Source organism: Triticum urartu, chromosome 5, assembly GCF_003073215.2.
Source record: "Triticum urartu cultivar G1812 chromosome 5, Tu2.1, whole genome shotgun sequence".
Lineage (NCBI taxonomy): Eukaryota > Viridiplantae > Streptophyta > Magnoliopsida > Poales > Poaceae > Triticum > Triticum urartu.
In genome coordinates this window covers 589,914,304-589,935,949 of record NC_053026.1, presented here as the reverse complement: position 1 = coordinate 589,935,949, position 21,646 = coordinate 589,914,304, and the positions used below count along the sequence as shown (strand labels likewise).

At 43.8% G+C, this 21,646-nt stretch overlaps 2 protein-coding genes across 2 annotated transcripts; one reads left to right on the top strand and one right to left on the bottom strand.

Moving 5' to 3' along the window:
• Positions 1-1,352: 1,352 nt before the first annotated feature.
• Positions 1,353-10,093, top strand: LOC125511011 (protein argonaute MEL1-like). The gene is made up of 22 exons (XM_048676296.1): positions 1,353-2,156; positions 4,276-4,481; positions 4,575-4,724; positions 4,826-4,959; positions 5,057-5,166; positions 5,274-5,380; positions 5,748-5,886; positions 5,963-6,079; positions 6,255-6,362; positions 6,447-6,518; positions 6,829-6,948; positions 7,042-7,210; positions 7,298-7,419; positions 7,525-7,665; positions 7,810-7,952; positions 8,035-8,097; positions 8,176-8,239; positions 8,347-8,482; positions 8,591-8,664; positions 8,753-8,847; positions 8,930-8,961; positions 9,681-10,093. Exons 1-22 carry the CDS (start codon positions 1,467-1,469, stop codon positions 9,866-9,868), a joined length of 3,180 nt encoding a protein of 1,059 aa, XP_048532253.1. The 5' UTR covers positions 1,353-1,466; the 3' UTR covers positions 9,869-10,093.
• A 1,221-nt stretch (positions 10,094-11,314) lies between these two features.
• On the bottom strand, positions 11,315-19,095 carry LOC125511012 (cactin-like). The gene is made up of 13 exons (XM_048676297.1): positions 18,728-19,095; positions 18,551-18,642; positions 17,192-17,288; positions 16,139-16,210; positions 15,988-16,050; positions 15,758-15,898; positions 14,632-14,727; positions 13,984-14,262; positions 13,551-13,692; positions 13,312-13,463; positions 12,540-12,713; positions 11,861-12,127; positions 11,315-11,776 (listed from the first exon to the last, which is right to left on the bottom strand). Exons 1-13 carry the CDS (start codon positions 19,040-19,042, stop codon positions 11,657-11,659), a joined length of 2,010 nt encoding a protein of 669 aa, XP_048532254.1. The 5' UTR covers positions 19,043-19,095; the 3' UTR covers positions 11,315-11,656.
• Between the last annotated feature and the right edge of the window lie 2,551 nt (positions 19,096-21,646).

Here is a 21,646-nt window from a genome sequence, read left to right as displayed (position 1 = left end):
CTTGGTTTATTAGGTCTGATGTTTTAATCCAAGGTCATACTTCCATGCATTCTATCCTTATTGCCTTGCTTCAAATGGGACATCCTAATGGTTCTATCTCTAACATTCTTAATTTCTTATGGTGTCTTTGGAAGGCTAGAAATGATTTTCTTTTTGACAGGAAAAACGCTCTACCTCATCATGTGCACATTGCTACTATGGCCTTGTCCTCTGATTCTTATAAGGACTTGCCTCATTTCTCTAAGATGCAGGTGATGCCAAAAGTTCTTTGTCCTCCTGATCATCTTCCTACGCAGGGTCGAACTCTTAAATCGGATTTGCTCATTACGGGGACCAAAATATTTTCTGACGCTACTTTCAGAAGTTCAAAAGTTCCTGGTCTATTACAGGGAGCAGTTGCTACTGAAATAGGGGTCTATCTTGTTTTGCCTCAAGATCGTTTTGAAATCAATGTGCAAATTCAAGCATCAGCTCCTCCCACTACTTCTCCTCTACATGCAGAAGCTCTGGCTCTTTCTTTTGCAGCTCAAGTGGCTAATAAGCTCAATATTCTTCAGCCAACCTTTCTCATGGATTGCCTCTCTTTATCTTCGGTGGCTGCTATCGGCAAGATTGTGGAATCTACCACCCCTTGGAGCATCAGGAAGCCTTTGGCTGATTTCTTCAAGCATGCTAATAGCTTGCAACCTCGAGTGTTTCACATTTCTAGGGAAATTAATGGCATAGCACACAATGTAGCTCATCAGGTTCTTCATTCTAAGGTTGAACCTCAAGTTTGTTGCTTCGCTTCAGCTCATAGACATAGTTCCTGTCCTGTGGTGTCTCTTCTCTCAAATTTTCAGGTACAGGAGTTTGTAATTCACGCTGTACACTGTTTCTGAGCTGAAATGAATTTGGCGCTTCGAGCGCCTTTTCTTGTTCAAAAAAAAAAGAAAAAAAAGAACCCCCCGTGTACAGCACCGTTTGCAGCTGACCCAAACCCAAACCCAACCGTGGTTACCATCCCACCTGACCCAAACCGCTCTACCATGGTTACTTTACCAAAGCAAACCAGGTGCGGACAGCCGCACAGTTTGCAGAAAAGCCCCTCGCGCCGCAGCGCATTCCCGAGGACGCCCCCCCGCGCGCGCGTTCTGATCCGCGCACCCGAAGCGAACCCAGATATTTCTCCTCTGTACGACGGCATTTTACACGCCGGTCCTGACGGAATCGCGTAATTCGGGCCACATCCCCCTCCCTCTCCCACGTACGGACCACGCCATGCGCTCACCACCCCGCTGGGCTAGGGTTTCGCCCACTCGCTCACCACCCCGCTCCGCCTATAAAAGCCGCCTCGTCCGCGCCGATCCTCCCACCAACTCACCGCCGTCCTCATCCACTCGCTCCTTTCTTCCTCTCCAATCCACCGCCGCCGCCACCCTAGCCTAGCCCTCCCACCACCACCACCGCTCTCCCTCTCTCCCGCCATGGCCTACCGCGGAGGCGGAGGCCGGGGAGGCCGCGGCGACCAGCAGTACGGCGGAGGCCGGGGCGGTGCGCCGGCTGGAGGAGGGCGCGGGGGCGGCCGCGGCCCCACGGGCTTCGTATGGCCGCCTCCGGGCGCTCCGTCGGCGCCGCGTCCCGCCGCGCCGGCGCAGTACGCGCCGGCCGTCGCTATCTACCACAACCCCAACGCCACGGGGCCGCACCAGGGCGCCTACCAGCACGGCGTCGTCGTCCGCAACCCCGCCCCGGCACCCTACGTCACCGTCCGCGCGCCTTCGCCCCCGGTCACCATCCGCGCGCCCTCGCCCACGCCGGCTACCATCCGCGCTCCTGCTCCGACGCCCTCGCCGGCCGCGGCCCCGTTCCAGCCGGCCCGCGTCTCCGCCCCCGCTCCCGCTCCGCCGACCCCCGCGTCCGTCGCCAAGGAGCTCGAGCAGAAGCTCTTCGTCACGGAGACCGCGCTGGCGCCGCCCGCCGCGGCGGCCGCGGCGGCGATCGCGGCGACGCAGCCCGAGGAGGAGAAGGCCCCCGACGTGGACCTCGCGCCGGTGTCCAAGAAGGGGCTCGCCCACCCGGCGCGGCCCGGCGCCGGCACCGTGGGCAAGAAGGTGATGATCCGCGCCAACCACTTCCTCGTCAACGTCGCCGACAACAACCTCTTCCACTACGATGTGAGCTGAACCCCATCCCGCTCCCTTACGTACCATCTCCGTTCACGTACTAGCTAGTTCTTGTTCGGATCTGGCGTTCCATGCATGTTGTCGTATCGTACGTCGTTTTTACGTTGTCCGCGCTAGCTTGCTCGTAGATCTACCAGTATACGATTGTGATGGTGCAGTTTTCTCCCGCTCTGCTTTCGTTTTTCTCCATGCGACGTGCGTCTCCGACCCCATCCATCCATCCATGGATGCTTGGTCGAGCGCTGTCGCTACACGTAGTGACGCCTCGGTGCTTCTCTCTTTTGCCGTTATAAAATCTTTGCGTTTTCTCCCGCTACATGCATGGATGGTTTTCTCCTGTTCTCATGCATGAACAGTGAGTTCTTGGAATGCAAAAGCCATCCTGCAGACAGTAGCTATCGCTTCTTGTTTCGTCGCTGTCGTTGTTATCTTGGAAACTAGCAGCAGTAGATGTAGACATTATTTCGGCAACTTTGCGGTCAAGGCTGCAGATTCTTGGGATCCGTTTTGGCTATAGACGGCAGGGGGTCGCCGTGAGATCCCGTCCCATGCAAAGCCACGTACCTTTTTCTTTCTTTGATTCATCTCCTGTGTCTTTTCCCGGCGTTCTTCTTTTGTGAAAGTGTTTTCGGGGATGGTCTTGGTCTTGTGGTTTCCGTCTGGTCCTTGTCCTCGTTCGGGGACAGAAGGGCAAAGCAACGAACGTACCATCCGTCCGTTGGGACATGGCAGACGCATCCGTCCGTCCGTGTACGTGTCTTTCATACATTTTGGGCAAAGCAGGAGGCCTGTTGGTGTTGTTGCCCTTGCCACCTTTGTTTGTGATTCCTCTGGCTCTGCCCTGCCTGCATGCATGAGGTCCCGCGGCAGCTTTTGGTTTTGTCTTTGGTTCAAAGCATGCAACGCCGAGGCCGTGCTCGGATCTCCTGTGTCGCGCACCTCGAGCGCAATTCCGTGTGGCTCTCTGTGTTTGCATCTAGTCCGTCAACTTTCTTTTTTGGGAGAGATTCTTTTCCCCCTCTCGGTCCAGCCTTGGACGTTTCCTCTTTGTGTATGTATGTGGGTGGAACAACAGTGGTGGATCTGTTTTTTTTTCGCTGAATGGTCGACACGTACGGGGATTTAAATATTAGTACTGTTTTTGACGTGAGGTTTAATATTATTGTTTTTCAGCTTTTTACAGTGAGCTCTATTTTGCTTTAAAATCTCATTCTTCTGCTCATACATGTATGCGTACCTCCTTTGTTGCCAAACTATTTTATATTCCAAATGCAAAAAAACTACTTTATATTCGTCTAGTCCATTTATAAATGGTGAATTGGCGGCGAATTATTTTGCTACTCCTCGTAACAAGTACTCCTATCTGGTATACAGTCCGTAGTTCCTTTTTTAAAGTACAAACAGCACGCAGGTCCTTTTTTTTACTAGACGCAGTACGCAGGTCCTTTTTTCTATACTATACACACGGTACACAGGTCCGCTTATTGTATTCTGTACCGCATGATTGCACCAAGATTCGTGCCCTCGCACCCACCCCCACCATGCCGTCGCAGCCTCCCACTCAACCCCTCCTCACCCGGACGGAGCGCCGCCGCCCCTTCTCCGCCTCCGGCCTGCTCGCCCGCGGCCCGTCAGGAACCCTAGCATGGCCGTGCCAGAAAATTACTCTACTGTGCTGTGCCCCCTTGAGTATTGGGAGTTCGATTTGGGATCCAGACTTCTTCCCCCACTTGATTGACTCTATACTACAGGGCTTCTTCCGTTTCAACTGGATTTTTTTCTGGTCTCTGTAAGTCGAAATGGAGGCCGGCACATGGTATGTCTTGCCGTTTGCCTGCTACATTTCCAGTCCTGCGATGCCACTAGCAGCTAATTTGTTTATTGCCTAATTTTGGTTTACTGGTTTCTTAAGATCCGCTAGTTTTTCTTTTCCCTCACAGATTGAATGAAGTATAGCATAAGTACTGAGAATTAAAATATTTCATTTGATTTTTTTTAAATTCATTGGACACTAATCAGAGGGCTAATCGTCTCTATTCTGTGTACTGAATGTAGAACAGAGTCTCTCTTGTTTGTGCATACATACTGATGTTGAAATGTGTTGCTGTAGGTCTCCATTAACCCGGAGTCAAAATCAAGGGCTGTGAACAGGGAGGTACTCAGTGAGCTAATCAAGTTGCACGGCAAGACATCCCTTGGGGGCAAATTGCCTGCCTACGATGGAAGAAAGAGTCTTTACACTGCAGGCTCACTCCCTTTTGAGTCTGAGGAGTTTTCTGTTACACTGGTTGATCCCGAAAAGAAAGACAAAGAAAAGTATGATTGGATTCTTTACCTTCAATCTTGTCCAACTTGATTACCCATTGTATTTGTTTTTTAGCTACTGACTTGTTCCCTCTTCATTTGCAGGGCTGAAAGGGAGTACAAGATCACCATTCGGATTGCTGGGAGGACAGACCTGTACCACCTCCAGCAGTTCCTCAAAGGAAGACAGAGGGATATGCCTCAAGAAACCATCCAAGTTCTTGATGTTGTCCTCAGGGAGTCACCATCCTGGAAGTATGACATCCACTTTCCAGCAGTTTATTGCCATCAGTTTTTCTTGATCATACTAACTAGTTCTCTAGAGCCCTAACACTATTGCACTTTTTTCATTGCAGCTATGTCACAGTGTCCAGATCCTTCTTCTCCACCACCTTTGGTCACAGAGGAGACATTGGTGAAGGATTAGAGTGCTGGAGAGGTTACTACCAGAGCTTACGTCCAACCCAGATGGGGCTGTCACTCAATATAGGTACTCCCCTCCCCTCCCCTGTCTGTTACTGTTACTGTTTTCCGATTGCAGTGTGTCCTAGCCTTGTTTATCTGATGATCTGCACTTCATTTTTCAGACATATCTGCGACATCCTTCTTCAAGCCTGTGACAGTGGTCCAGTTTGTGCTAGAGTTCCTCAACTTACGTGATGCCTCGCGGCCTCTGACAGACAGGGACCGTGTTAAGGTACTATTCGTCTATGCTAAGCTAGTTTTAGAATTCATGTTCTGTAGATTGCACCATGTTATTGTCTTGAAATAGTTGACTAATCTCATTGTATGCACTGTATGCAGATAAAGAAAGCACTCCGTGGGGTGCGTGTCGAAACAAACCACCAGGAAGACCAAATCCGAAGATACAAGATAACAGGGATTACTCCTGTTCCCATGAGCCAGCTCATGTAAATAACTTCCCTCAAATGCTATAATATTTTCCATTATGTATTTTCTCTCTATGTTCTGGTCCAACTAATCAGGGTTGCTGGAATATTAAAAAGATGTGTAGTTGTATAGATTTTTGGCTTATTGCATCTTCATTGATGTTGGTGTGTCAGGAACTGGTTAGGGGATTAATTTTGTTTACAACATTCTTCCTGTGGCATATGCTTTTGATTTCTGCAGCATAGCAAGATCTGTTTGTGCCAAATTGTTTCCTGTTCACAGTTTTCCTTAGGAATGTCTAGACCACAGTTAACTTTTTAGCATCTATCCATGATTGTTATTCCCTTTCTAATAGCACTCTACTCATGTTGTTTTGTTTGTTGTTAGATTTCCTGTTGATGAGAGAGGAACAAGAATGTCAGTTGTTCAGTACTTCATGCAAAGATACAAATACAATCTGCAGTATACTTCTTGGCCCTGCTTGCAGTCTGGAAGTGATGCTCGGCCTGTGTATCTGCCTATGGAGGTATTGTGTCCATGCCTGCTTCGTCATATTTGAATTATGCATTGTTTGCTCATGGTTCTCTACAAATTGATTGTAGGCGTGCAAGATTGTTGAAGGGCAAAGGTACTCTAAGAAATTGAATGACAAGCAGGTCACCAACATACTTAGAGCTACCTGTCAACGTCCCCAGCAGAGGGAGCAAAGCATTCGTGAGGTATGTACCTGTTGTCAACTGCATTCTGGAAATACCTGCCCATGTCTTCTCGCATGTGGTAGTTCATTCCAATCTGTTCGAACTCATGTAGTTAGGAATGTCCTTTTCAAGGCATATTTGTCATGTTTGCCTGTAATGTGTAGTCTTTCTCATGACACTCTTTTTCACACTGTAGATGGTTCTGCACAACAAGTATGCTGAGGACAAGTTTGCTCAGGAGTTCGGGATCAATGTCTGCAGTGACCTTGTCTCTGTTCCAGCCCGTGTGCTGCCTCCCCCCATGGTAAGAATGCTGTATTTCCCTCCTTTCTCTGAGCTGCTTCACTAGAAGGATTTGTAGTAATCACATCCTTTCTATGTGTTTCAGTTGAGATATCATGATTCTGGAAAGGAGAAAACTTGTGCGCCAAGTGTTGGACAGTGGAACATGATTAACAAGGTATTTCCCTGTTCATTGTCTTCACTCCCAATTTTACTATGCATTACTTTTTCTTGGAACTAAATACATGGAGAACCTGTTGTGTTTCTTCTTTGTTTGTTGTTAATGTCTTGGACAGGTCATTATTTTGTACTGTATGTAGCAACTCAAATTATTTTGCTTGATTGCATTTTATTGATCATGTAGTTTTCACACTAGTTACTTAAATTGAGAAACAGTTGAGCTTGTCTGTGACTTTGCTCGTCATTTTGTATGTAGTATATCGATGATGGTACAAATGATAGGTCTCATTTGAGTTTTTTTACTGCAGAAAATGATCAATGGAGGAATCATAGACAACTGGGCCTGTGTGAGTTTTTCACGCATGCGTCCTGAGGAGGTATACAGGTTCTGTTGTGATCTGATTCAGATGTGCAATATGACTGGAATGGTAAAAGGCTTGCATTTCTTTCCTGTTTCTCAGGCATTTATTATTTATGTGTGTATGTTATAGCTGACTGACTTGTGTTTTCCAACCCTGTAGTCTGTCAATCCAAGGCCACTTGTAGACAACCGATCAGCTAGCCCCAACCACATCGAGAATGCCTTGAGGGATGTATACAGGAGGACCACCGAAATGCTTGGAAAACAGGGAAGCGAAAAACAGCTACAACTGTTAATTGTAATCCTACCTGAAGTCAGTGGTTCTTATGGTATGCATATGGCTCCTCTGGTTAATCCCCTTCCACCTTCTCTTGGATTTCTGTAGATTTATGTGTGTGCCACATTTAATTTTGCAGGGAAAATCAAGAAGGTTTGTGAGACTGACCTTGGGATCGTGTCTCAGTGTTGCCTGCCAAGGCATGCTTCCAGACCGAACAAGCAATATTTGGAGAATGTTGCACTCAAAATCAATGTGAAGGTAACATAACCACCTGGTCTATGTTTTACATTCAGTTTCCATGGAATGTTGATTCATTGTCTACTTCGGTTTCTGTTGAATGTGATAATTCTGTGTCTTGACTAGGTCGGAGGACGCAACACAGTTCTGGAGAGAGCTTTTGTGCGAAATGGCATACCGTTTGTGTCCGAAGTCCCAACAATCATCTTTGGTGCTGATGTTACACACCCCCCACCTGGAGAGGACTCTGCATCATCAATTGCTGCGGTTAGTTCTTCCCCGTAGCTAACAGTTTGTCAACTCGTTATTTGTTTCTTTCTGATTTTATCTTTCAAATGGAATTATCATCTTGATGCACATACCTGTTGAGTACAAATAGGCTTAACCGTTTCTTATATTGGATTGATGTAGGTGGTGGCATCAATGGACTGGCCAGAGATCACCAAGTACAGAGGTCTTGTCTCTGCCCAACCACACAGGCAGGAGATAATCGAAGACCTCTTCAGTGTCACCAAAGATCCGCAGAGGGGTAATGTCAATGGTGGCATGATCAGGTGAGTTTTGTGATTAGTCAGAGACGATTGCTAGCAATTGCCCTGTGGATCAACTGCGAACCTGACATAATTTTCTCTACAGGGAGTTGCTGATTGCCTTCCGCAGGAAGACAGGCCTTAGGCCTGAGAGGATACTCTTCTACAGGTGTGTGCACAAATTCATGACACTCTTTTCATCCTGTCCATTCAATGAAACTGCCTGACGGATCATTCTCATGTACAGGGATGGCGTAAGTGAAGGCCAATTCAGCCATGTTCTGCTTCATGAAATGGACGCAATCAGGAAGGTAAGCCTGCAGCATATGATAACGTGCAAATATCTGTTTTGTCTACCTCTTCTGATGTTATCCTTGGCTTTTCTCATTCTGATGGTTCTTAATTTTGCTGTTGCAAGGCCTGCGCCTCGTTAGAGGAGGGGTATATGCCCCCAGTCACCTTTGTGGTTGTCCAGAAAAGGCATCACACCAGGCTATTCCCTGAGGTTCATGGGAGGCGTGATATGACCGACAAGAGTGGGAACATACTTCCAGGTTAGCAAATACACTGGTATTTCAATGTCACTGATTTACACCTATCTGCTACTTGTTGAAACATTGCTGACTGTGATTGGGTGCATTTCTGTTTCTGTTGTCCTGCAGGAACTGTGGTTGACCTCATGATTTGCCACCCTACGGAGTTTGATTTCTACTTGTGCAGCCATGCTGGCATTCAGGTAGACACTTTGTCCACATGTCCATTTGTTCCTATGCAGCTTATCTTCAGTGCTTGCATACTGAGTGTGTTTGCAAAATGCTCCTCAGGGAACTAGCAGGCCAACACACTACCATGTTCTTTATGATGAGAATCACTTCACAGCCGATGCGCTTCAGTCACTGACCAACAATCTCTGCTACACGTAATCCCCTCTCTTCCGCTCTCTCTTAATCTCTCTGTTGTGTTATGACTCTGATGATGGTTTAATTATGATCCATATGCAGCTATGCTCGTTGCACTCGTGCGGTCTCTGTTGGTGAGTTCCCTTTTTCAGTTTTCTGCCTTGATTTGCTTCAACTTTCATCTGTACTTTTTCTCTCCAAGTAGAGCATTCTTCTGTGGGCATTAATACTAGTAGACTAGGGGCATCATCTGCCTTATGCCTCTGCTATTAAATTATTATGTTTTGCTTATCCTGATAGTCCTAGCAGCTGCAGACTTGTACTGTATTTGGCATTAGTATTACCTTGTACCCGCCTGTGTGTGCCACTGTGCCTTCTCTGATGCAAGTTAGCAATCCAACCACACTGGTTTCTTTAACTCCTTAATGGATCTGTGCTTGAGGGCCTTTGGTCTAAAACTCTAAATAAGCATGTACTCCTGACAAAATGAACCTGAGTTTATAGATGAATACACCGAGTAGTTTCATTCCTTTGCTAGTTTATTGATGAATACACTGAGTAGTTTGCATTCCTCTGCTAGTTTATTGATGAACACACTGAGTAGTTTCATTCCTTTGTTCTGTGTCATCTATATATGTTTACATTGAAATCAACCCTCTGCTAGTTTATTGATGAACACACTGAGTAGTTTCCATTCCTTCGTTCTGTGTCATCTATGTTTACATTGAAATGAACAACACAGCATCTTTCCCCCTTGCTGTTTTAAGACTTGGTAACCTAGCTGTTGTTCTATTTATACAACCTGTGGCATTTACTTCCAGAAGAAGCTAACTTGGCTGAACTTGCTATGCAGTCCCACCGGCCTACTACGCCCATCTTGCCGCATTCCGTGCGCGCTACTACGTGGAAGGGGACAGCTCGGACGGCGGATCGACCCCCGGAAGCAGCGGTCAGGCGGCGATTGCGCGTGAGGGCCCTGTGGAGGTGCGCCAGCTCCCAAAGATCAAGGACAACGTCAAGGACGTCATGTTCTACTGCTGAGCTCCTGTGGAGCCCTGCCCTACCCTACCCTACCCTGAGTTGTGTGTGAGAGAAGCCTGAGATGGCGATTACCCTGTTTTGCCGTGGAGCCTGTTGCTCGTAGTTATCTTGTTCAGTTCGTAGTAGCCAGGAGGATATCTATGACTGTATTTGTTACCTTCAACTCTACTTGAGACCTATCCTATGCAAGTGGTTTAAGTTAACAAGTGGTTTTGCTAGTTGCCATATTGTTCTGTGCTATTCTTATCTTTGGGTTCTTTAAGTTTGATTCTTCTTAGCTTTGTGGCTGGGATCTGGTGAACTATTTTGGTTCTGGATTTTGGGTTTGTAACAGGTGCAAGTCAGAGGAGCAACTTGTTTGAGTTTCTCTTGGCTTGCACTCGGGCTTGTCCAGAATCCAAAACCAAGCTGGTTTCCACAGCCGAATTGGCCTTTGAACAATTGATCTTTGATTTCACTACTGCAGAAGAGTTTCCAGAGTCATCTGCATAGTCTTGTTCCATTTGGAATTTTTAACACTAGATTTCTCAAAGAGAGTTTGCTTCCAAGGACAACTTTTTACAAGTGCCAGTCTGCATCTTCTTTTGCCCAATGAAAGAAGGCGGGATTTTTAGTTACCACTGTGCCAACTTTTCACAAGTGCCAACCTATCATAGTTAGTATGAATTTCATGGAGTTTGTGGTTACAAGACACTGGCTGTGTGTCCTTCTAAACTTGTTCCTATTGAGGCTGTTTGAGTTGCTCAGCTTGAAGTTTCACATCCAAATTGGTCAGCCAGGAATTGGCGTTTGCATAATACATCTTTGGTCTTATTGCACAGAAGTCTTGTAGACAGAGTTCCATGTTGTGTCGTCATAGACAAGTTCTGATAGCACAAGTTCCATGTTGCTTCGAAGGAGTAAAACTTCTCAAAAGCATCAGACTGCACCTTTCTTTTTCCTATGAATGAACTTCAAAAGGCAAGATTTTACTCCCAACAATGAATTACACACTCCCTCTGTTCACAAATATAAATTGTTTTGGAAATTTCAATATGGGCTCCATAGACTGAAATCATGTCTGTATACATCCGATTCTGAAAATAGTTAGAAAATCTTATACTTTTTGAACGGAGGGAGTAGTTAGTAGGCATACAACCGATCGCAAAAGCCTAACCGCTGTGTCACAAGATTCACAGCACACTTTACTGTGTGCCGTTCTAAACTTGTTCCTTTCTGGAAGCTTCAGGCTCTACTTTTGCATCAAGGGTGAATGAAATCTCTGTCAAAAATCAAAAAGGTTCACAACACAGATAAGATACAAAGATGACAAGCTTCACAACACAGATATAAGCTACAAAAATGAAGTGGTTTACCACTTTATTTTTCTCATCCACTTTGAAGATGTATACCTGGCTAACAGCCTGAAATTTGTGCGAGCCTATGTTTCTTCTAACAATAATTAGCTCAAACTACACATAATATATCTGTCTCTTTTGTTGATTTCAAAAATATCCATCCCGCATGAAGGGCATAAGAATGCATAGCATACATATACAGATGCTTTGAATTTGTGCTACACCGTTATCTCCATTGAAATCAAGGTAGCAAGTGCCACAAAAACTTGATACAAACTATCCAATTGTTTGGTATGTTCATATTTTGGTACAGGAACTAATTCGAGCATGCTGACTCGGATGACTTCTGTGATGCGGGAGCTAGCCTGTAAGAACACACTATAAGCGAGAAACAGAGAACCAACTTCTAATAGCCCAATCAATGGTCCAGTTCTTTCTGCTGTGTGGGTATCTATCGCCTGTAGCGGTATCGCTTGAAGTTGAAATACAGATGAAGAATCCCACGCTCAAATGTGCACTTGAAGCCCTTCTTGTGTGAGTACTCCCACTCCTTGTTCACGATGCGGAAAGACTGCCAAGGAAAACCAGAGTAGGTAAGTGGATCTTCCATGGAAACTGCGACAGCAAAACTGAAAAGGTGAGGCAAAAGGCTTACAATATCCTCGTATGGAGGGCCAGCATGAAACCTTATATGGCATGTCTCCCCAGCGCTTCCATCTTTCTCTATAGTATATATTGGTGCTTTTGATTTATCCACAAGATCAGGGTAAAATATGTTGAACTTGTAGCCCTGGACGATTTTAGGAGGCGGGTTGTCGTGATCATAATGAGTTTGATTGTATTTGTTCCACTCATATCCAGTATGCACACGATTGAAGTACTTTGGTTTCCTTGGTCGGTACTTGTCATGCCACCAGTAAACCTGTGAGCACATTAAGCAAGTATGTGAGAATCCAGCTGAGAGCTTGAGAGAGAATGGAGGTTCACTAGCAATAGCTTGATGCGTCAAACTTGCTAGAATTTTCTAGCATGTAAAAGCATATTATCATCCAAATTGCTAAGTAGATGATATCAAATATAGCTTCAGAATAATATAAATATCCAACTCAAAAAAGTAATATTAATATATACACAACTTCAAATTCAATGAAATTTGCAATCCTTGGTTCCTGACTACAAGTGAATCCAGCATATCAGCATAATGCTGGAAATTACGGGTATGCATATAGTGATATATGTTTAGGAAGAATAATGATATGGTAGCACTCCTACATTCCTCAGATAATAAAGAAGACTGTAGTATTCTTTGTGTCCAGAAGGTAAGTGAGTCTAACCTGTGAATCCAGGTTCACTTCAGCACCTGAACCAAACACAGCGTCCCCTTCCTCCATTGCTCCCATCGCTTTCATTGCCTTCAGCTCCAACTCATCTGGTTTTTTTGCCTTAGCTGTCATGACCTCCTTAACTTTCCTTTGATGCTCGGTAACTACAGCTTCACGTTGCCGATCCTGGAGAATATTTCAAAGGACAGAGCACATGTGTGAGACTGGCCAGCCAACCTCATTTCAAATTTGTAATGAACACATGAAATGTACCTACTCATGCAACAAATTGAGAGAGAAAAAAGCCCCCCTCCCCAGGGAAAGAAAATCGTTTTAAGTGTTCCAAAATAACCTTAGAACTAGGTTTTAGCTGGTTTCTCTTATTAACCGCTCAAAAATTTCTACTTAATGAAGAGGCAGAGCTCCAGCTGGTTGCTAAAAGAAGTCTGTGGTCCTAGGATGCATTAGCATTACCATCAGAAGTTACCCATAAATGAAACTAAGCTTTTTTCAGGGTAAACATGCATGAAGGCCTAGAACTGCTCGAAAGATTATCCTAAGATCTTGGTGGAATGTTGCCCTATCGCAACTTTACAATTATTTCTATCATAGGCTGTTGATTTAACTTGCTAGTGGCACAACAAGGTGTACTCAATTGCTATCGAGTAGTATATAATAATCTAATTAATAACAAGATAGTTTTGACTGCATACATAACCATTACTATACGGGCCAGCATTCTATTACTGTAAAAAGCACAATGTTACTGAGAGTGACTCTGTACCAGTTCTGCCTTGTCCTCATCAGGATCAATTGCATCTTCATCTTCATTGCCATGCATTAGCTCAGGCGAGAAGGAGCCATCTTCCTCATCCAAATGGCTCTCTGTTGCTTCAGCTATATGTTCTATAGGTTCTGGTGAATATCGTTTATCATCTGCACATGGAGAAGGTATCAGAAAGACAGACAACCATAGTTATCTAAAAGAAAGGGGGTGTTAACTGATCATAAGTAAATTTAAACCTTCTTCCTCGTCGTGCATCACATCCTCCTCTTTAGTGTCTAATTCTTCATCAGCTTCTACAGCCTGTTCAGGAGCGCCAGCATTCTCTAGACGATGCAGATGCTTACGTAAGAGAGAAGCATGGATTTCCCTCAGGCAAGCCTGTGATACAAATAAGAAATAAGCCACTCTTTTATATGAGAGGTAACGTTGATCAACTGTATGTTCAGATAGTTAGAGAACGCAGCTCCACATGACGAACCAGACTGCAAATCATGTGGCTTCGAAGATAATGTTACAGAAACAAGGTCAGATTAAGGTAGTTGTGCACCATTATGCTTGTGTTGTACAAATAAAACAAAGAATCTATAATGGTATAACCAGAAACCACATTTGCTTTGGTCAAATTAAGAGCTATTATCACAAAAACTGCGAACTACAAACATGACATACCTTTGCTTTGTATATATGAAGGCGTTTCAAAATGGCCTCCCAGTATTCAACAACTTTTGCAGTTCCAGAGCGCATCTGGGACTCAATTTGATTTTGCATCTCTTCTAGCTCTGTGGAAGTCTTACCCTCCAAGAGATTTTTTACATCCCCCTCAATACTTGCATGCAAGCCTCTCTCTTCAACCTCACGGGGTGGTTCCTCACCACGGACCCTAGCCCGGTCCACGGCATCTCTTTTCCGAGCCTCGCCTAGCTCCCAATCACACACTACCATGAGTGCCTGATGAGTTCCAAATTAAATTGTGTCAACACATATAAACATTATCGATAAACATACAGCCATGAAACGAAATAAACTTAATATTAGCGAGATTTCTTGCCATATTACAAACTCACTCTCAAGTTTGGTTTCGTTTCAGTGAGAAATTAAGGGTTAGATTGTATATACCAAAGCTAAAGAACATGTCCTGACATACCATACGAAAATAGAAAATGACAGAACAAAATACCAAATACTGTCAGCTGAGGCTGCCAACTACTATTTAGCTCATTCAGCAGTAATACGGTGTGTATCATTGGAATAGATGACTCAGGATTGCTATGGGACAAACAATATTCAGGAAGGTGTGCAAAGACATTAGACATGTACCTCCCAGTACTTGACATTTACTTGGCTTTCCCTGTCCAGATCGAGATGCATCTTAATGTCATCATGTAACTCTTCCATCTCCTTCACTGTTAATCCCTGCAATTTAGCAAATTACATATGCTTCAGTAATTGTCGAAGAAAGATGGATCCCCTTAAAATGTGGGCTTGTTCTATGAAGGTAGTGGGGCCACATGGCACAGCTATGTTTTAATACATTGAAAGAACTATAAACAGGGAGATCCATTTTCTCTCGTTTTGCACACTAATTGCTGATGGATTGTTACTTGCCAGTGCAATGGCCTAATGCAGACGCAAGCTTGAACTTGTGCAACAATTTGTTCAATACTTGGTGACCAATGAGATCTCAAATCTGTCAAGTTTGGAATTGATTGTACTGCACTTGCATGCCAACATGTCTGGCCTTCAATTTAATATAATACTCATGGCTGGCAGACAATTTTGTGAGTGAAAATAAAGAGAAACAAGATATGTATGAATGGATTTTAGTTTTAGAGCTTGATAAGATACCTATGAATCCCATAGATGGGAATAAACCAATACTTCTATGATGGAGAAATTCAAGAGAAGAAGATTACTTAATTAAGTTTAGTACTGCATATTCTCCTAGGGAGCATACAACGTGGAAACATGAACGCTCATAAAGAAAAAATAACAATCTCATTTGTCCAAAACATAACAAAAACTTACAAAAGCCTAAGCCCTAATGAGCAGAAAAACAACAAAAAGTGTTGGTGTAGTTTCAGTGGAACAAGGACTTACTCCCCCGTTGCCGAATAAATTTCAGAAAAAAAAACATACTGCAAACTAACGGCACACAGAATGGATGGAGTGATATAACTTAAATGTTAATCATTATAAGAAAATCAATTCACTGGTAAATACACGGAGTAGTGAGAATTTGGCAGCCCAGAGGACTGAACCATCACCGTAAGTATACATTATTCCATTGTCAAGGCTGAATAGGTCTGAAAATATGATGTGCTTGAGTGCAGCACTTAAAATGTAGAACGAATAATGAAACTTATTTTGAGGTTTCTTTTAAGTGCAAGCATACAGCAACCCTTTCGTGAATGGTATCAAACAAGGATGAAGAATAGGTATATACCTTGAACACCAAGTAGGGCTCATTTAACTCAACATCAAATTCGTCCGCAAAGTTAAGATTCTTCAGGAGAACATCAATAGGCTTTGTACGTCCCTCCCGTAACCTGATCTCAGACCTAAATTTGCTTTGATCAAAATGAAACTGCATTCCAACATACAAAACTGTTTAATAATGGACACATGTTAGTTCAACAAAAGTTATATCCTATTTTCAGGATGTGAAGTACGAACCTCTTCCTCTTTCTTCTCCCAATCTTGAAACTCAGCACGTGCTCTTTCTCTGGCTAACAATGCCTACAAAATACAAAGTAGGTATTTAGTTGCACAAGCAATATTACTTGAAACCAGATATGACTTATGAAAATCAGGGATATATACTGACCATTTCCTCCTCATGCTGTGCTTTTTCAATTGCTCTTTCCTCCCTTCTTTTCTTAACCTTCTCTATTTCAGCCTAAATTTAAAGTGCAAGAAAAGGTATTAGGCACCAGAACAAAAACAGAGAGTCATAGACTTTAACCTTTCTTAAAAAAAAAAAACGGGAGGATATATATTTGTGGTAGCCATCAAACAAAAAAACTTGTACAATGCATAAGACCAATGGCCCCTTTTTGCAGGGAACAGATCAACACATATGATGTTCACGAATGTGTGGAGGCACATGTTTACAATTAATATGCTTTATTTTTTTGAGAGGGTGTTTGCAGTTATACTCATGTTTAGAACATGATCTGGTGAATACTTCAGCAGGTAATGCTTTATCTTCTATATCTAAATAGCTAGCCCCCACTAACTATTTCTCTCAACATGCAAGCATGCCACATCATTGCACAACATGCATGAGAAAAGGCCCACCCCCACTATCATATGTCTCTCAACATGCAAGCATGCCACTTCATCATGACATGCATGAAAAAAAGACTTATCTCAACATGTAACATACATGAGGGTTTTCATTCTATTATGCTATATACATTTAATAAACATTTTACAACTATATAGTAATCAAGCACAATAAATTATACTATGTATTTTTATTGTTAGCTTTTTATATTATTACTTCAAATATTCATGTTTCATACAACGAGTCACATTGAAATATGTTGCAAAATATTCCCGCAACAACGTGCGGGGTATCATCTAGTTTAATATAAGAACAGGCACTTCCACCACCACCAAGTCAGAATGAACAGTGGGTATTCCTATTTCTTCAGAAGATGATAAGAACATAATGCTAATCTGGTGAGCAATCACAAGGCAAAGGTTGTTCATCTGGAAATAAAATAATCACAAATCTAAAATCTAGACTTTGTTAATTGCATGAAGATTCATTCTCATGTTCAGGAAATATAGCAGTGATACTTATATAGGCTTCAAAGTTCAAATTCGTACTATAAGAAATAGTGCTAGTCAAATTTACAGTTTATAAGAGTACCATTCTTTCCCTCTGCCTTTTCTTTTCAGCTTTGACAGAGATGTCCACCTTCTGCCCTTCAGTTACAGCGCGATCAATCTTCTTTCGCCAAACAAAGCTGCAACGATATAAGGTTCAGTTTTGAGAGTCCTTCTTTAGGTATGTCATACTAAAACAACTATCCAGAGAAACCTTAAGAGTAGCATGTAACAGTTTGGGATATCGAACAATCTATGATCTGCAATGCAGTCAATATTTTGTTGTACTCACCAATAGAACTGAACATAAAAAATAAAAATATCACTCAAATTATGTTTTCAGTGGTCTAAAAACTGTGTGCAAAAAAACTACACCAGAACATAACACCGGGCATAATAATAGCTGAAAACCAAAAAATCTTATACAGCAGTTAGACCATAACCTGCAACCAAATTTACTGGCAAATTAACATGAACAAAATTAATCACAGGGTGCATCCTAAATTGTATGAGTAAGTTTGGACAAATAACATTAACCATGTGAATTGTCAATTTGTATGGTAAATTCCGAAACGGGTCTTCTGAGGACACAAATGTATAAAATACAGTTCTAATGAAGTTCACATTGCTGTAATTGCAATCATAGACAATCTTAAAGAGTGGACCCTATTGAATCAATATACAGTCACAACCCCATCAGAAGATGCATATCGCAAACTGAGGAAATAAACTTGATCTACTTAGTTAGTACTTCAAGAGAATTGTTCATGGCAGCATCGCTGATAATACACACAAGTTGATGCATCACTAAACTAAGTACACAATTCGTCATGAATTTGTAGAATATGAAACCTAATTAATCACGGCATCTATTCTAACCCTGAGCTATGAGCTGCATCCAGCAAACTTATGAATTTCACAACTGACAAATAACACCTATGCCAAGTACAAGTGATTCTGCAGAAGCATTAAAAAGATAAACCACCTTGGCACCTTCCATAAATACAATTAATCCAGCTTAGGTAGATGCTACTCGAATTTGGAAAATCTGATTGGAGTGCACTAGCCAAGAACATTTTGTTATTTCCTACAGCATATGCATGTCTTGAGGTCATATGTGTTAATCGAGCTTGTTTATTACTACTTGTTTACTTATCAAGAACAAGCCATCAAAAATTTCACACTGTCAATGCGCAGAAGCCAGAAGCCCAAACTTTAAACGGTTATAACAGATTCAGAGCAATAGGCACACCGATCCAGTAGAGGTATCTCGGTTCTAGGGCATCAAAGGAATAGTATCCTAGCAGCAGCAAACAGGTGCCAACCCAAGTTTCTACTGGTAAAGCAAGCATCACCAATGCAATGTGTGATATTATCGAAAGAAGGGGGCGAATGCGCATACTTCTCTGTGAGGTTGGGATCGCCAAAAGGGTTGGAATCGTTGGAGTAGCCCGACACCGCGTTGGCCTTCATCTTCTTGGCCACCTTCTCGGCCTGCAGAACCAGCACCATCAACAAACAAGTCAGCAACGGAAACCCTAGGGGCGGGGCAGGAGGCCAGCCGGGCGGAAACCCCCACCTTCTTCTGCGCCTTCTTGGACATGTACTCCAGGATCTGCTCCTCGGTGACGCCCCCGCGCTTGGCGCTCCCGCTCCGCCTCCTACGGCGGTCCCCGGAGTCGGAGCCGGAGCCGGACGCCTGCGAATCGCTCGCGCCGCTGGAGGAGGAGGAGGACGGGGCAGCCTTGCGGCGGCTCCTGCGGCGGTGGCGGCTCCGGCCCCGGCGGGGCGAGCCGCCGGAGTCGGAGTCCGGGTCCGAGTCGGACGGCGACCGCCGCCGCCGCCGCCGCGACGAGCTCCGGCTGCCCTCGGCGTCGCGCTCCTTCCTAGGCATGTCGGCTACGGGGGGGAAAGGCGGCTGGTCGTGGAGATTTTGGCGTGCCGATGGAGCCGAGCCGATTAACTGAACAAGTTAGGGCTGGCGGTATCTAGGCCGCACATCATACGGTGGCGCGCATCGTGATGCAACACATCATCGACGACAAACAATACTCTGAAACGGAGAAGAAAATTAGCAAGTCAGTACGAAAAACATGCCGACTTTGCGTTAATGTAAAAAAAAAACATGCCGACTTTGCCAGTTTTTTTTCGTTTGACATCATTGTGATTTTGTGAGAGTTCCTCCAATATAGTAACGTCGAAAATTAAAATGTTGAATGTACAGCGCTTTCATGTGCTCGTGTGTCTTTTTTCACCCTCTTGACCAGTGTAAGTAAAAAAGATAACCTACATACAATCAAAGCACATTGAAATATGTGGTAATTCATTCCCGTGTCATCTAGGTTTTTATAGAAACAGAAACCTTGGTCTAGCAGTGGACCCGCTTGTCGGGAGGAAGCGATGGGGTGGTTGTCATCCCTGTGTGTCCTACTCTAATTAGCGTTATTGTTGGCATGGGCCTATTTCTCACGCACCTCGTCTCCAAAGCCCTCTACCTGCACCCTATGCCTCAACTTCAACCTCCGCCACCTTATAATCTATCTGCCTCCCAAGTCGCCTCCACAGTATGATGTCAGGGTTAAAGGTATGCCACAGGGGAGAGGAAGAGGAGGAGCCGCTACGAAGGAGAAGGCGAAGGTGACGCCAAGGGATTCTAGTCGTGCACCATGTTGGAGCTCCTCAACGAGATCAAGGAGGACGACGAGGCGAATGGGGGCAAAGGAGGATGTGGCGGCATTGGGTAGTGTGAAGGTTTGTGGAGATTGTTGGGGAATGTTGCATGGGAAACAAAAAATTTCCTACACTCACCGAGATCTAATCTAGGGGATGACCATCTACAAGAGGAGAGATTGGATCTACATACCCATGTAGATCGCTAAGCGGAAGCGTTAAGAAACACGGTTGATGTAGTCGAACATCTTCGCGATCCAATCATGATTCGTCTCGCGAACTCTCGATCTAGTGTTGAACGGACGGCACCTCCGAGTTCAACACACATACGGCTTGATGACGCCTTCACCTTCTCGATCCAGCAAGCGATGGTGAAGTTGTAGCTCGAGTCCTCCGGCAGCACGACGGTGTGATGGCGGTTGGAAAGGGATCATTGTGACGAGAGATTCTCCAACCACTATGTTTGCATTTTTTTGCAGCTCGCATGGAGGGGATCAAGCATTCCTTTGTTTTCTTGTGCATTAAGCCTTCAGGAAGGAACCACAATTTATCTTGTGCAGTTCAAGACTCGCCGGCTGGTCCAACTATAATGCAATGCAACTCAACAGATAGCTTCCTGGACACCCATAGTCTTTGTTGTTAAGGATGTTATTACTGTAATCAGGCACTATGTACGACTATATAGGAATGATTTTTTATCTTCTTTCTTTGCTCATAGATTTGAATAGCACATTTATCAAGTGGTCTTACTTACAGTTCGGTATAATATGAGATACAAGACGAGGTCGTTCAAAAAAGTGCTTTCACGTAATAGTAACAGTATGGAGGTAAGGAGGAGTTGTTTGTTGGAATCCACAGTGGATTGTATGTTATTTGCTATTAGCCAAAGCTTAGGCAATTTTGTTGAGATTGTTTCTCTTCTTTTATCCTTTATTAGTTCTCAGGGCACCTGGTTCTTTTGTCTAGCTCTATATCCACTCAACTTTGATGTATTTTTTAGTGTTGAAATTCTAACATGCAGGGTTTTTGAATGGTTGACTGCAGGGGTACTGTCCTACATGTTCTCTTATGCAACATTGTACAATTGGCCTAGCTAATTGAGTGTACGCTAAATTTCACATTTTTTTGTAGTTTCATCTGCTGGGATTTTTAAGGTAGTATAAGTTTTTGGTATTTTGTACATAAAATGTTGTTTTCTTCCTGATGTACACACTTTAGTCTTCGTGTTGTTGATGCAAGTAAACAGTTCACATTTTTTATTGATCCACCATATTGTTTCTCTCTTTGTTTTATACTTGCCCATATGGTTATGTACTAGAGCATGACGCGCGCTTTGCCGCGCCTATTCTTTGGTCGTGGGTTAAGTCCCCTATGTTTATTTTGTATGCGGTCTATTTCAATTGGTTGGCTTGTTGTGTGTATTTGTCATTTATTTGTGCTATATAGCAGTGATAATCATGCTTAAATATTTTTATAGAAGTATCCATCTAGCTAAATTAATGAACAATTGTTGTGTGAGCTTCGTTCAATATCCCCGAGTTTAATTTCTTGCTCAATGTTTATTAGACGTGGAATATTAGAAAAATGAAAGAACAGAATGGTAATTCTAATCATAGCTACACTCTGGTTGGATGCAAGAGAGTAAATTGCTAGCTTTGCATGTTTCCCATCTACTGCTTGCTTCCAATGTAAGCAAGCTCGACCTCGTCAGCGGTGGAGTACGTGCCAAGCCAGAAGTCGTGTCCCTCGTTGTAGAACTCCATGCCAAAGTTGCCGGACGGCTTCGCCCGCACGCCGAAGACCCCGTCTTGCCTTCAAGATCTTCTTT

Excerpts from the sequence above, each read along its gene's own strand:
- LOC125511012 (XM_048676297.1), bottom strand. The coding sequence starts at position 19,042 with ATGCCTAGGAAGGAGCGCGACGCCGAGGGCAGCCGGAGCTCGTCGCGG. Across the intron at positions 14,263-14,631 it reads TAAATGTCAAGTACTGGGAG|GCACTCATGGTAGTGTGTGA; the intron begins GTACATGTCTAA and ends GGAACTCATCAG. Across the intron at positions 13,464-13,550 it reads GATGCACGACGAGGAAGAAG|ATGATAAACGATATTCACCA; the intron begins GTTTAAATTTAC and ends CTCCATGTGCAG.
- LOC125511011 (XM_048676296.1), top strand. The coding sequence starts at position 1,467 with ATGGCCTACCGCGGAGGCGGAGGCCGGGGAGGCCGCGGCGACCAGCAG. Across the intron at positions 7,420-7,524 it reads CACTCAAAATCAATGTGAAG|GTCGGAGGACGCAACACAGT; the intron begins GTAACATAACCA and ends TGTCTTGACTAG. Across the intron at positions 8,665-8,752 it reads GCAGCCATGCTGGCATTCAG|GGAACTAGCAGGCCAACACA; the intron begins GTAGACACTTTG and ends AATGCTCCTCAG.